The sequence below is a fragment of the Artibeus jamaicensis genome, unplaced genomic scaffold, assembly GCF_021234435.1.
Source record: "Artibeus jamaicensis isolate MK-2021 breed Jamaican fruit bat unplaced genomic scaffold, CSHL_Jam_final contig_311, whole genome shotgun sequence".
In the NCBI taxonomy this organism is placed as follows: domain Eukaryota; kingdom Metazoa; phylum Chordata; class Mammalia; order Chiroptera; family Phyllostomidae; genus Artibeus; species Artibeus jamaicensis.
In genome coordinates this window covers 8,162,843-8,179,445 of record NW_026521717.1, presented here as the reverse complement: position 1 = coordinate 8,179,445, position 16,603 = coordinate 8,162,843, and the positions used below count along the sequence as shown (strand labels likewise).

Genomic DNA, 16,603 nt, shown 5'->3' with positions numbered 1-16,603 from the left:
GTCCATATAAATTTTAGGATTAGTTGTTCTAGAAAGAAAACATATTCTTACAAGATATTTCAGCTGAGCACTGGCCAATGAGAAACCTACCAACCCCTATGTCCAATATCTTAAAATAAAAATCTCTTAAGATGTCTTTCATGCCCATGTCTGGCAGCATACACTAAAACCAAAATGCACTCTTGTGGAAGAAATGACATGTTCCTCTTGCCCACAGATGATGAAGAGATTTCCCTGAATACTGAAGCTGAGTCAGCAGAAATTCAGAACAGCCCCATGAACAACTTGGTGGCAAGCAGCCATGAGGAGCCTATACAGGATGCAGCAGAGACCTCCAGAAGTTACAAGTCAGAGAAGCTAAGGGAGAACAGCACCTTGGCAACTGCAGAGAATGGGAGCCTGGAGTTTGCCAAGCCAGTGGAGGAAGTGGCAGGTAGCACTGAGACAGGAGAAGACCACGGCACAGTCTCCATGGGACCTGACGGGGCTCGGGAGCTTCTGGGCCCAGGGCAAGATGATACTGAGTCCACCCTGAGTGCGGAAGAGCTGGTAATGGGGCTGGGCCTGGGAGGGGAGGCACACCCACCAGGGCTGCTGCAGGATGGTGAAGCCCTAGACAGCACTGGGGATCCTATGGCACAGACCAAGACTGAGGGGCAGAAGGAAGAAAAGGGACAGATGAAGGAAGAAGTAGGGGGAGACATATCTGCTCTGAGGCAGCTGGAGGACAGGCTGCAGCCTCCTGCCTCAATGAAGACAAGGAACAGGCCATGTTGCTTGCCTGTGTCTGAGCTGGAGACAGTGATTGCATCAGCCTGCAGTGACCCTGAAACCCCACGGACACACTACATCCACATCCACACCTTGCTGCACAGCATGCCCTTGACCCAGGATGACAGCCCCCAGGAGGATGAGGGTGCTGAGGAAGAGTCCACTCTCAAGAACACCTTGGAGAAAGATCGGCTCAGTGAGGGGGACAGGATACCTGCTGAGCTGCCTGCTCTAGAAGAGGGTTTTGAGAACCATGAGGGGGCTACTCTAGGCACAATGCACCTGGGCCTTTCTGGCTTGGCCAACAGCTCAGTCCCCAGCACAGGGAATGAGAGTGACTCCAGCCCCAGACAGGGTGGTGACCACAGCTTCGAAGGCTGTGACACATCCTGTTGTAGTCCCTCCTGCTACAGCTCCTCATGTTATAGCACGTCTTGCTACAGCAGCTCTTGCTACAGTGGCTCCTGCTACAATGGTAGCAGGTTCACCAGCCATACCCGTTTCTCCTCTTTGGACAGTCCCAAGATCTCCGAGAGCACTGTCTTCTCCTCGCAGGATGATGAGGAGGAGAGCAGCGCATTTGAGTCAGTATCAGACTCAGTGCAGAGCCCAGAGCTGGACCTAGAGTCTGTGGATGCCGCTGGGCCCTGGCAAGAACAGACAACCGCCTCTGCCAGGAGTGTGGCAAGGACCTTTGATGGTTTGGAGTGCCCTGTGGCAGGCCCAAGCAATCAGAGAGAAGGTTAGATATCAAAACTGGTGAGAATAAGAATAGGACCACCAGGGGGACAGAGGTCTAACCAACATGGGTTGAAAAGAAGAGTGAGAGGATCAATCCCAAATGGGGTTGCTGCAGCAATGTGTATGCCTATTGTATATGTGTGTGTGAGTATTTGTGACTATGAAGAGTTGACACCCCACAAACTCTCAGATGTACACCAACAATTACCAGTGCACACATGTGAATGTACACTTACACATGTGCTTCTCTGTTTAAATTAATCACTATGGCTAGTATACATAATATTCTTCTGTCTTGACAGTGACCAGAGCATTAAGGCTAGTATCAAATGATAAGCATAAATGATCATCAAATTATTAGGTAGATTATGTGGAAGTCTCTGCTGACTTCCCAAACTTATTAAAGATTAGAGATAAATGTTAATATAAGTTGAACAACATTGATTTTATTTCTATTTTAGAATTTAACTAACCTGTGTACATGTAGATAGGTATAACCTACATATATTTGTCATTATTTCATCTTAATTTTGGTTATTGCTGTTTTTGTTTTTTTCTTAGTGTTTTTATGTTTAGTTTTTGTTTTCTTTCTTTTTGGGGGGGCTATTTTGACAAATGGAAAGGAAGCACAACATGAGTGTATAAATCTCTATTTCAAGTAATATTCTAATTCCAAAGATGCCACCCCTAGTTTTGTAATGGATTCTATATTTCAACCAAAAGAGGCCCTTCTTAGTCATGCCTTGGAATCATATGTAAAATTAATTTGCATTTCTGTTTCTAGAATTGTCAAGCATCTTCCAGTCTAGTGACAATGACATAGGGGGAAATAATTTAAGTCACATAACAATATAAAATAATCCAGTTGCTTTAAAAAAGAAAGATATAAGCTAAAATCTTCCCCCATGTCAAGATTCAGCTAGTGACCAAGAAATGCAGCCCAGGAACACTTAGACAGTTGCATAGTGTAACAGCTCATCTTTGCTTCACCCTGGGTTTGCCTACATTCTTCAGGATCCCATTTGAATTTATTAGTGACTAAACCATTGTACACTCTAGAGTATATATATTTATATTTTGCCTGTTAAAAGAAAGTAGCTGATAGAGTATTTTTCTTCACAGAGTGGCTTATTCTTATTACCTTTGTCATTGTTTTGCCACTCAGCATAAAAACAAGATGAAATTCCAAATGTAGGAAGGTGGGGAAACAAAGTTGGTATCTACTAAATAAATAATAAAAGCATGCATTGAACCTGGAAAAAATAAAATAAAAAAGAAAAATTTAGATTCTGCTATTATGCTATTTAAATTAGCCTTGAAACAGAAAGCAGTGGTGTTATCTTTAGACTATAAACTCATGAAGGACCACAATTATATCTTCTTTATGTTTGAATTCTCAGCACCTAAACAAATGCCTAGCACCAACAAATTTTTACAGAAACTAAAGTGAGCATACAGAAAATAATTTTAAGGATTCAACAAAGCCCAATTCTATATTTCAGAGAAAGAAAAAGAGAGAACGTGGCATATGTGATAAGAGAAAATACAAGAATTTGTTAAAGGAAGAGAAACACAGGGAATAAAACCATAGTGGCATGCAATATGAAAGGCACTCATGATAGTCAATTACTTCCTTTAGGAAGAATGTTTTGAGTGTCTTCTTGTTCTGAGCTTAATGGTAAATGTTGGGCACAGGAAAATAGATCAGTGTCAGGTAGTATACAGAAGGTACTCAATAATGACAACACAACTGAAAATAATTACAATGTAAGGAGATTTGGGGATAAAAGGACACAACCAGGAGCAGGCAGAGGTATTTTAGAGGTCAGAAAACATTTTCTGCAAAGGGCTAGATGGTAAACATTTTAGGCTTTGTGAGTGAGGAGTCAAAACCAAGTAACTGTCTACATCAAAGGCTATTCTTTCTAATAGTTTTATATTTAAAAAGGTAATCATTCTTAACTAGGAGCCATATGAAAGTAAGCCTGGATTCATAGTTTATCAAGCATTGTAGCCTATGGGATATATTTTGACCACCTTGTTGAGAGACAATCCACACACAGTTAATTGAAAATTAGGTCAGTTACAATTATGTAAAAGCATGTTTTAGAAAGTGAAAACAAACAAATAAAAACACTGTCCACATCGTTGTCCAGCAGGGGGAAAACTGTCCCTAACAGAAAGGACAGAAAAATGTTCAGGGCCATAGCAGAAGTCTTGCAGTGCAACTTCTAAAAAAAGTCTAATCTCCTAAATTCTGCAAAATGTATACTCAAAAATGTTAAGAAACACATCAACACTTCACTATAATGATCACTAAGGTCAATATGAAGATTCCTGAGAGGAACTGGTGATTTCATCAGAGCTGCACATATGTTGGCATGTGACTTTTTTGCAGCCAGTCTTTCCTCCCTCAGTAGGAATCCTTCCTGAGTTAAAGGTATCAGCATTGTGGATCTGTCCGCTCATTGACACATATTCAAAGAAAACAGGGCTTCCACACAATCCACTTAATATATGCATGTGGCCTCTCTTCTCTCATTAGAATCACTATTGCCTCTTGCTGTTACTTCTAAGATTGAAAATTCTTCCACTGCCTTAGCCAAGGTTAACTGACTGTACATAGGCTCAGGAAAATTAGTCTATAGCAATTTATAGAGGATATATTTTTTATTTACTTTTTGTTTCTTTGCTCTCTATAAAAACCTCCTTTTTAACCTCAAACACAAAATAATTTAGTTTTAAACTTTAAGGTAATATTAAAAGAGCAACATAATGTGATTATGACCTTAGGCCCTGGAGCCTGGGTTTATTATATTCAGTCCCACCACTTTGTAGCCATTATACCTTAGACAAGCTACATAACTACTCCATGTGTATTTGTAAAGCTTGTGTAAATGTAGAATTTACCTCAAAGTGTTATTAGAAGGACTAAATGAGGATACATGTAAAGCCTTTGGCTTCTCAAATGAGGGTTCATCCAGACAGATAAACAATGAGACTAAATTTTTTAGTGGAATATGTTTCCTTCTTGGAAGTAGAAGATCTGAAGCTTTGTGTTTGATGTGGTTGTATGGAGCTGAAGCTTCTTGGAGAACAGAATCTCTTGATTCTGCTCCATTCATTCAGTTGGCTGAGCTGTGTCAATAATGCGATTGAATTTGCTTGGGATTCACAAGGTGGAATCAACTCCATTAACACCTGCAAGTGACAATACCACTAGCTTGGATGAGTTATTAACCTGGTTGACTGAATTAATTACAACAGGTAAGTTTGCTGTTTATTTTCAAGAAACTAAATAAAACACAGAAGCTGATGACATAACAACCGTGCCATTGATTTCAGTTTTCTGACATTAAGCACATATAAAGACAGACAAGAGCCCATCTTAGAAATAAAAGTCAGTTCACATGGAGCTGTGAACTGACATGAGAGACACCTTCCTTGGCTTTCCTTAAAGTTTCAGAAGACTCCAAGGAGTTGAGTAATATACCAGACTTTTTGCAAAAAAATGTGAAATATATTTAAATTTAAAAGGACTCTGTGTTCTTGTATACTTCTCTATTTTTATTATCCTGTTAGTTCTAGGAATTAAACTACTAAATTAGAGTTATGTAATGTCCTTTTTTAAAAGATTTTATTTATTTATCTTTAGAGGGGAAGAAAAGGAGAGAGGGAGAGAAACATCAATGTATGGTTGCCTTTTGTGCATACCCTGCTGGTAACTGGCCTGCAGGGAATCAGCCTGCAACCCAGGCATGTGCCCTGACTGGGAATCAAACCATGATCCTTTGATTTGCAGGCCCGTGCTCAATCCACTGAGCTACACCAGCCAGGGCCTCTAATGTCCTTCTTAATAATTTTATTTTTAATCAGTTCTTTGAATATAGAATTAAAAGAAATAATCATTTTGTCCATGTATGGACATTCTGGAAAATATTTGCACTTTGAGATCCCACAAAAATCTTACCTGCTGTTTTTTATAGTTACTCTCCTTTTTGACCCAAGAAATAACATAACATTTGCTATTTGCATCAACCACTAAGGGCAGAAGAAGGAGAAGGCCTGACCTTTGTGTCTGGCCAAAAAGGGTTATTGTAATAAAGCCAAGATCATGTGAGGTAGGGGGAGGGGAGCTGAATGGAAATTGTGTCCTGGTCTGGGTCCCCATAGCAATCCAATGGTCAAGAACAATTACTTTTGCAATAGCTGTCAGCCTCCCATCCACATAGCCACTCTACACACAGCGTTACTAGGACCTGAGGATTTTGTAAAATAGGAACACCATTCTAGAACACCATTCAGTTCATTATAAGTCTGACTGACAATATTATTAGATATGCCTATAATAATAATCAGGGCATGCATTGAGAGGCTATGTTTATTTCCAAAATTTATTGTTCTTCTTCCTTCTATTCCTCTTCAAGTGTTTCAATTTTTCCTGTCTCAGTTTTCCTGACTAGTATCTACTTTCATTGTCTTTTGTCCTTTCCTCTTTCTAGAGCACTCTGGCTTGTCTGATTCTTTCTCAAAATAATCTGGAACAATCACAAAATCCCATAGCTCCTTGGCTCCACCACCCAAGCCATTAGCTTCTATACTAAAGGAATTCACCTTCTTGACACACTAATTCCTTAACCCCATCTTGGAAAATCACCATTGTAGAGTTCATTTCAAAAACAAAACATGAAAAACAGCATCAGAGGGTTTTGGCAGCCCTCTGACAAAACCCATTCAAACAAGGAGCAATAATTTCGCACAAGAACACTGAGCTTTCATGGGACCTTAGAAATGCTACACTTTCCTCAAACAGGCCTATCTCTTTTCTGGGCTAAAGTCAGGCTCTGATAATTTTCCTCTGTGTCCCTTTCTGATGCTACCTTTCCATCAAGATAATTCAGATGGTTACATACTCAGACCCTAACCTTATGTATTGGTCTTTGTGATATATAGTCATGAAGTGCTTGGCTCTTTTTTTGGGGGGTTAAAAAAAGTAATTACCTCTGTTCCCTCTCTCATGAACAACAGGGAATATAGTAAACTGATAAAAAAATAGACTGCCTCTTTTTTGGGCTTTTTTTTCTATAGTAGTTTGTTTTAAAATCATGCTTTTTTGGAACATGCTACCATAACAATGAGTGAATCTGAATGTCTTGACTATCTTGTCCTTAGGTGAATGTGCTATACTCCATAATTCCCAGCCGGTAAGCCAGCTTCCTTCCTTGAGGCCTGAACATCATCACTACCCAACAACTGATGAGCCTCTTCCACCAAGTAAGCTTTAGTTTTTAAACTCTGTCTTAACTCTTTCTATGAATTCTAAATAGGTCAGTATGAACTCATATGTAAACATCCAAACTCTTCCTCAACTCAATACTTTACACTGTTATCAAAAAACAGTATAGCACCTACTATACAAATTGTTTGAATTTTTTTAACTAATGGTTTCAGCATGTGATCTTGAAAAGATAACCTAGCATTTTCAGTGCTCCTCAACTTTTGAAAGGGAGAACATTTCTTTATAAGACTGGCTGGTCCTTGCAAACTGTACATATCTCTTAAGTTTCAAATTGTACTATTTTATATTTAAAAGCTTTGAATTCAAGACTGGATAATCCTATTGTTCTTAATGGGACCTGTTATGTCACAAGCATCTCCATATAATAAAACATTTCAATCCACCAGGACCCAGGAAATTGCATTTTCCTTGCTATAACTTGTATCAATAGGTGACAGCCTCAAGTTTCTTCTGTAGTTCTTAGGGTTTTTAAGAAAAATATCATCTTTATCATTTCTCCTGGTAACTGTAATATGTAAGTAATAATTATCCAACTAAGTCATTTGAAGCTGGGAAAACCATTCACTCTCTCAGAGACTCAGTTTTCTTATTTGTTAAGTAAAACTTCAGTATCTCCATTTACTAAAATGCAAGTTTGGAGTAAATAGTTCTAGATATCATTCTATTCTTAATCTTATAATATGCCATTATAATAAATTTATAAGAAGGAACTGACACCCCACTTAGCGTCACATACGTTCATGATTTCTGTAACATCTCTGTTTTGGTTTAGCCTTGTTTTTGAAGCAAAGATAACCTTTAAGATTTGATAAATTTCATAACTGCAAGGTCTTTTTAGGATGCTAAAAATCAATATTTCTTTATATTTAGCCTATGCTTACATTAAGTGGTAACAATTTTCAAAAGGAAAAATGCTTATTTTTAATTCATCTATTCTTTCTAATGTAATATCATTTTTACTTATGCCTATTTTCTTCCAGTAAGTTGTAATTTTCAGTGAAAAATCAACAAAGATGTTCAATTTGTGTGTGTGTATATATATATATTTCAACATGTATACATTAAAAAAAACATCATATTTTGGGGGTAGGGGGACAAGCCAAACATTACATTTTTTTAACTTTTGACATCTGAGTTCTTTATTTATACATTGATTATGGGTATTCCACAAATGAATAGTAAAATTTAATGCTACTATAGATACTTCCTAATTAACACTTATTTGAAAAATATCTATAATGTTTTCTGAAGAAAAAGAATACTTTTCCTACAACAAATAACTTAGCCAACGCATGTGTGCATGAATTGACTTCCAATCTATGCAAAAGTAATAACTACTTATACATACAGATATTATGAAAAATTGAATATATAAGTCTAATTAAGTAATTATGTTATATAAACAGCTTTAAATAATGAAAACAAAATTCTCCAGATAAGTTTTGATTTTCTGTCCATGTAACAATGAAACATATTAGAAAAGTTTGTAGTGAAGCCTAACAACTAAATTTACTCAGATAATCTCAAATAGTACATGGATGATTTCATTACCAGTAGTTATTCATTCAACAACTATTTATGGAATTATTACTTTCTCTGAGGTACAAAACAAAGGTCTCTTCCCTCATGGAATTTACAATTCAGTCTGGCAGAGACATATAATAAACAATAAAAAAATGTGAGAATGTAACATAACATGTTAGATGGTAATAAGTGCTATCAAAAACAAAAGCAGAGCAGGTAAGGACATCTGAAGTTTGTGTTGTTGGCTGGTTTGCCATGTTAAATAGTGTGGTCAGGTAAGCTTCATTGAGAATGCAACCTTTGACACTAGACTTAGAGGAGGCAAGAGAGTTACCCCTGTAGGAATTGGTGAGAAAGAATTTTCTAAAAAAAGAAACAGCCCACCTAGCCGGTTTAAGAAATAGTAAAGAGGATGCTGGGAAGATGGCGACGGAGTAAGATGGAGCTGATACTAGCTCCTGTACTCATGGGTGAAAATCCTGGCAGATCTATAGAGAAACAGCATAATAAACCATCGGTTACCCAGCATTTATGAAATTAAAAGACCAGAGATTGTGACCGACGCTGAAACACCAGACAGTGGCAGAGTCAGCTACTGGAGCTGGGTCTCACGTGGCCCCTGTGCTGCCGCCAGAGCAACAGGCCTGGGAGCCGGGGAGTCAGGTACGGAAGCCGGACACTCCAAGCCCCTGTGACGGTCCTGGGAGACCGAGGAATCAGGAACCGGAGCGGGGACAACCTTGTGCCCACGCCATAGCTACCGGCCTGGGCAACGGAAGGGTCAGTTGCAGGAGCTGGGACACCAAAGGCACCTGTGACGTAGCCATAGAGACAGGCCTGGACCCTGAGGAGCCAGATACGGGAGCCAGGAAGCGCTCAGATCCTGTGCCACTGCCATAGCGACGGGACTGGACACCGGGGAGTCAGGTATGGAAGCCGGGCCTCTCCAAACCACTGTGACGCAGCAGAGGAGCCAGCTACCAGAGCCGGGAAGTTCTCAGATCCTGTGCCGCTGCCATACTGACGGGACTGGACGCCAGGGAGTCCGGTACGGAAGCCGGGCCTCTCCAAACCCCTGTGACACAGCAGAGGAGCCAGCTACGGGAGCTGGGATGTTCTCAGATCCTGTGCCGCTGCCATAGCAACGGGACTGGACACCGGGGAGTCAGGTACGGAAGCCGGGACACTCCAAACCCCTGAGACAGCCCTGGGTGGCAGAGGAGCCCTCTACGGGAACTTGGACGGTCTCAGCCCCTGTGCTGCTGCCATAGCGACGGGACTGGACACTGGGGAATCAGGTACGGGAGTTGGGACTTTCTAAGCCTCTGTGCCACTGCCATACAGACAGGACTAGACGCCGGGGACTCAGGTACGGAAACTGGGACACTCCAAGCCCCTGTGACGGCCCTGCGCGGCAGAGAGAGCCAGATACGGGAGCTGGGACATTCCCAGCCTCTGTGCCACTGCTGTAGTAATGAGCCTGGGTGCTTGAGGAGGCGGCTCCTAGAGCCGAGACATTCAGCAGTGGTAGGCGAACAACGCAGGGACCAGCACGAGGACCAGCGTGAGTGTAGGTGAAGATGAAGAACATCAAGAAACTTCAAGGAGTCTGCACAAAGATCATACCACAGAAGTTTACACCATAAACCAGGGTTTCAGAACAGATCAATTTTGGAAGCAGAGACTAACAAGAAGAGTCTCAAACAATGGGAAGACAAAGAAACAATCCCCAAATGAAAGAAAGAGCAGAAACTTCAGAAAGAATGTTAGATGAAATAGACGCTGATCAACTATCAGACAGTGAATTCAAAGCACTGGTTATTACGAAGTTCAAAGAGCTCACAGTGAACTACCAGAAACTACAGGGGAACTATAATGATCTCTCTGCAAACTACAGCAACATCAAAAAGGAAATGGAAACTATCAGCAAGAGACAAGAGGATATGAAGAATACAATTTCTGAATTGAAGAACACAGTAGAAAGTTTCCAAAGTAGGATAGATGAAGCTGAGGATAGGATTAGGGACTTAGAGGACAAGGTAAAAAGCATCTCACAGAAAGAGCAAGAAAATGAAAAGAGGCTCGAAAGAATGAAGAGGGATAAAGAGAAATGCAAGACAATATGAAACGTAATAATATCAGAATAATAGGAACACCAGAAGGAGAAGAAGAAGAACAAGGGATAGAAAATGTATTTGAGCGAGTACTGAAAGAAAATTTTCCTAATTTGATAAGAGAAAAAGTCTCACAAATCCAGGAATCACAGAGAGTCCCAACCAAGAGGAACCCAAGGAGGCCCACTTACACACACATCATCATCAAAATGGCAAAATTCCAAGACAAAGAGAGAATCTTAAAGGCAGCAAGGGAGAAAAAAGAAATAACATACAAGGGAGCCCCAATAAGGTAAGCTACTGACTTCTCAATGGAAACACTTCAAGCAAGAAGAGAATGGCAAGAAATATTCCAAGTAATGAGAACCAGAGGCCTACAACCAAGGCTACTTTACCCAGCAAGGCTCTCAATCAAGATAGATGGCCAAATAAAGAGCTTCCAAGACAAAAGAAGCCTAAAAGAATATGCCTCCACCAAACCAGCTCTACAAGAAATACTGAAAGGACTGTTTTAAGGGAAGGAAGGATAAGAGGGAGACAGAGAGGAACACAGGTACAAAAATGGCAATGAATAAGTACCTATCAATAATAACCTTAAATGTAAATGGATTAAATTCTCCAATCAAAAGACACAGAATAGCTCAATGGATAACAAAGCATGACCCACACATATGCTGCCTACAACAGACACACCTCAGGACAAAAGACCATCACAGACTAAAAGTGAAAGGCTGGAAACAAGTTTTCCAAGCAAACGGACAAGAAAAAAAAAGCTGGGGTAGCAATTCTCATATCAGACAAAATAGACTTAAAAAAAAAGGCTATAAAGAGAGACCCAGAAGTTCACTTCATTATATTAAAGGGAAGAATCCACCAAGAAGACATTAACATTGTAAACATATATGCACCAAACATAGGGGCACCCAAATATATCAAGAAAATCTTAGAGGACTTCAAGAAAGATATTGACAGCAACACAATTATAGTAGGGGATTTGAAAACCCCACTATCAAAAATGGACAGATCTTCCAAACAAAATATCAACAAAGATATTGTGGCATTAAACAACACCCTAGATGAAATGGACTTAACTGATATATATAGAGCCCTTCATCCCAAAGAAGCTAAATACACATTCTTTTCAAATGCACACGGAACATTTTCAAAGATAGACCACTTGATAGGACACAAAAGGAGCCTCAAAAAATTCAAGAAAATTGAAATCATACCAAGCATCTTCTCTGACCACAAGGGACTGAATTTAGAAACCAACCCCTAAGAAAAAGACCCAAAGCACCCAAAAATATGGAGACTGAATGGTATGCTATTAAACAACGAATGGGTCAAGAATGGAATTAGGGAAGAAATCAAAACATTTCTGGAAACAAATGAAAATGATCTCACAACAACCCAAAACTTATGGGGCACAGCAAAGGCAGTCCTGAGAGGGAAGTTTATAGCAATACTGGCCTACCTAAAGAAAATAGAAACATTTCAAACAAACAACCTAACCCTACGCCTGCAAGAACTCAAGGAACAACAACAAAGACAGCCCAGAGCAAGCAGAAGAAAGGAAATAAGCAAGATTAGAGCAGAATTAAATGACATAGAAACTAAAAGCAAAATTTTAAGGATCAATGAATCAAGCAGTTGGTTCTTTGAGAAGATAAAGAAAATAGACAAGCCTTTAAGTAGACTCATCAAGAAAAGAAGAGAGAGGACACAAATAAACACAATCAGATATGAAAAAGGAGAGATTACAACTGATACCACAGAAATAGAAGAGACTGTAAGAAATTACTGTGAGAACTGTATGCCAAGAAATTTGAAAACCTAGGGGAAATGGACACATTTCTAGAAAAATACAATCTTCCAAAACTCAGTGAAAAAGAAGCAGAAAATCTAAATACACCAATAACAGCAAAAGAAATTGAAGTAGTAATCAAAAAACTCCCATCACACAAAAGCCCCAGACCAGATGGTTTCACAGGAGAATTCTACAAACCATTTAAGGGAGAGCTAACCCCTATTCTCCACAGACTATTTCAAAAAATTCAGAAGGATGGAAAACTCCCAAATTCTTTTTATGAAGCCAGTATCATCCTAATTCCAAAACCAGATAGAGACACAACAAAGAAAGAAAACTTCAGGCCAATATCGCTGATGAACATAGATGCTAAAACCCTCAACAAAATATTGGCAAATCGCATCCAACAATACATCAAAAAGATCATACACCATGATCAAGTAGGATTCATCCCAGGAATGCAAGGATGGTTCAATATTCGCAAATCAGTAAATGTAATATATCACATACACAAAAGCAAAGACAAAAATTACATGATCATATCAATAGATGCGGGAAAAGCTTTCGATAAGGGACAACACGCATTTATGATAAAAACACTCAGCAAAGTGGGAATACAGGGAGCATTTCTTAAAAGAATAAAGGTCATATATGAGAGACCTCCAGCCAATATCATACTCAATGGGAAAAAACTAAAAGCTTTTCCACTAAGATCAGGAACAAGACAAGGTTGTCCACTTTCACCACTTCTATTCAATATAGTATTGGAAGTTTTAGCCACAGCAATCAGGCAAGAAAAGGAAATAAAAGGCATCCAAATAGGAAAGGAGGAAGCAAAACTGTCACTGTTTGCAGATGACATGATAGTGTAGAAGGAAAATCCTATAGACTCTACCCAAAAACTGCTCAAACTAATTAATGAGTTTGGCAAAACAGCTGGTTACAAAGTCAATATCCAGAAATCAAAGGCACTTTTGTATACCAACAGTGTATCAGCAGAAGCAGAAATCAAGGGGAAAATCCCATTTGATATAGCAAAAAGAAAAATAAAATATCTGGGAATAAACCTAACCAAGGAGGTAAAAAACCTGTATGCAGAAAACTACACACCCTGAAGAATGAAATCAAGGAAGACACAAACAAATGGAAACATATACCTTGTTCATGGATTGGAAGAATTAACATCATCAAAATGTCCATACTACCCAAAGCAATATACAGATTCAGTGCAATACCTATTAAAGTACCAATGGCATATTTCACAGACATAGAACAAACACTTCAAAAATTTATATCAAACCATAAAGGAGCCTGAATAGCAACTGCTCTTTTGAGAAAGAAGAACAAAGTAGGAGGGATCACAATACCTGATATCAAACTGTGTTACAAGGCCACTGTAATCAAAACAGCCTGGTACTGGCATAAAAATAGGCACATAGACCAATGGAAGAGAACAGAGAGCCCAGAAATCAACCCAACTCTCTACAGTCAATTAATATTCGACAAAGGGGACAGTAACATAAAATGGAGTAAAAATAGCCTCTTTAGCAAATGGTGTTGGGAGAACTGGACAGCTACATGCAAAAGAATGAAACTTGAGCACAGACTTACACCATACACCAAAATAAATTCAAGGTGGATAAAAGACTTAAATGTAAGTCATAACACCATTAAAGTCCTAGAGGAGAACATTGGCAAGATAATCTCAGATATTTCACGCAGCAACTTCTTTACTGATATGTCCCCTAGAATAAGGAATATAAAGGAAAGAATAAACAAATGTGATCTCATCAAAATAAAAAGCTTCTGCATGGCTAAAGAAAATAGTATTAAATTAGCAAGACAACCAACTGTATGGGAAAACATATTTGCCAATGATACCTCAGACAAAGGTTTAATCTCCAAAATATACAAAGAACTTAACACGACTCCACTCTAAGAAGACACCCAACCCAATTAGAAAATGGGAAAAGGACTTGAGCAAACACTTCTCCAAGGAGGACATACAGAACATTCAGAGACACATGAAGAGATGCTCAATATCGTTAGCTATCAGAGAGATGCAAATTAAAACCACAATGAGATACCACTTTACACCAGTCAGGATGGCTATCATAAACAAAGCAACAAACAACAAATGTTGGAGGGGTTGTGGGGAAAAGGGGTCCTTAGTTCACTGTTGGTGGGAGTGCAGACTGGTACAACCATTATGGAAAACAGTATGGAATTTTCTCAGAAAAATAAAAATCGACCTGCCTTTTGACCCAGCAATTCCACTGCTGGGATTATATCCTAAGAATCCTAAAACATCAATATCAAAGAACCTATGCACCACAATGTTCATAGCAGCACAATTTACAATAGCCAAGAGTTGGAAGCAACCTAGGTGCCCATCAGTAAATGAATGGATCAAGAAATTGTGGTACATATACACAATGGAATTCTATGCTGCAGAGAGAAAGAAGGAGCTACTACCATTTGCAACAACATGGATGGAACTGGAAAGCATTATGCTGAGTGAAATAGGCCAGGTGCTGAAAGACAAATACCATATGATCTCACCTTTAACAGGAAGCTAAACAACAAAAGAAACAAGCAAGCAGAAAAAAAAAAAAACCAAAGACACTGAAATAGAGAACAAGGGGATAGTGACCAGAGGGGAGAAGGAAGGGAAGTTAAGGGGAAAATGGGGGAGGGATTTGGTGGAACAAATAGGAAGGACACAGGGACAAGAACTAAGGGGGGTGGAAATGGGAGGGAGGTGGGGAGCAAGGGGCAGGGGAGGCTGGGATGGGAAAAATAGACCAAAAACTGTAGTTGAAAAATAACTAAATAAAATTTAAAAAAAAAGAAATAGTAAAGAGACAAGTGTCTTTGTAGTACATGATGCCATTGAGGAACTATTGGGACCCAGATCACATGCAGGGGTGTCCAATCCATTACCTGCAGGCTGCAGGTGGCCCAGAATGGCTATAAGTGAAGACCAACACAAAATCATAAATTTACTTAAAACACTATGAATTTTTTGTGATTACGTGTCACAATATATTTAGTGTGTGACCCAAGACAAGTCTTCTTCTTCCAGTGTGACCCAGAGATGCCCAAAGGTTGGACACCCATGAATTATAGGGCCTTTTAGACCCCTTAAGGGATTTGGCTTTTACTATGGGTGAAAAGGGAACATCCTGGTATTTTGAGCAAAGAAGTAGCATTGTTTAAGGTTTTAAAAGGCTTTCCGTGGTTACTGAGTTGGAATTAAATTCTGAGAAGGAAAGATAGAAACATGAGACCCATCAAAAGTTATTGCAAGGATGGTTCAACATTCGCAAAACACTAAATGTAATTCATCACATAAACAAAAGCAAAGACAAAAACCACATGATCATATCAATAGATGCAGAAAAAGCTTTCGATAAGGTACAACACCCATTTATGATAAAAACACTCAGCAAAATGGGAATAGAGGGAACATTCCTCAATATAATAAAAGCCATTTATGAGAGACCTACAGCCAATATCATACTCAAGGGACAAAAACTAAAAGCTTTTCCACTAAGATCAGGAACAAGACAAGGATGTCCACTTTCACCACTTCTATTCAATATAGTATTAGAAGTTTTGGCCACAGCGATCAGGCAGGAAAAGGAAATAAAAGGCATCCAAATAGGAAAGGAGGAAACAAAACTGTCACTCTTTGCAGATGACATGATAGTGTACATGGAAAATCCTATAGACTCTACCCAAAAACTGCTCAAACTAATTAATGAGTTTGGCAAAACAGCTGGTTACAGAGTCAATATCCAGAAATCAAAGGCATTTTTGTATACAAACAATGAATCAGCAGAAGCAGAAATCAAGGAAAAAATCCCATTCGATATAGCAAAAAGAAAAATAAAATATCTGGGAATAAACCTAACCAAAGAGGTAAAAGACCTGTATGCAGAAAACTACACAGCACTGAAGAAAGAAATCAGGGAAGACACAAACAAATGGAAACATATACCATGTTCATGGATTGGAAGAATTAACATCATCAGAATGTCCATACTACCCAAAGCAATATACAGATTCAATGCAATACCTATTAAAGTACCAATGGCGTATTTCACAGACATAGAACAAACACTTCAAAAATTTATATGGAATCATAAAGGAGCCTGAATAGCAGCTGCTCTTTTGAGAAAGAAGAACAAAGTAGGAGGAATCACAACACCTGATATCAAACTGTATTACAAAGCCACTGTAATCAAAACAGCCTGGTACTGGCATAAAAACAGGCACATAGACCAATGGAGGAGAACAGAGAGCCCAGAAATCAACCCAACTCTCTACAGTCAATTAATATTC

The 16,603-nt window shown here is 39.1% G+C and overlaps 1 protein-coding gene across 1 annotated transcript in view; it reads left to right on the top strand.

Annotated features, from left to right (window-relative positions):
* Positions 1-16,603, top strand: part of HECW1 (HECT, C2 and WW domain containing E3 ubiquitin protein ligase 1) — a 675,231-nt gene that overhangs the window by 358,110 nt on the left and 300,518 nt on the right. Inside the window, exons 9-10 of the mRNA XM_053662971.1 lie at positions 218-1,513; positions 6,685-6,786. Of these exons, the coding sequence (XP_053518946.1) occupies positions 218-1,513; positions 6,685-6,786 (1,398 nt within the window). The remainder of the gene's footprint in view (positions 1-217; positions 1,514-6,684; positions 6,787-16,603) is intronic.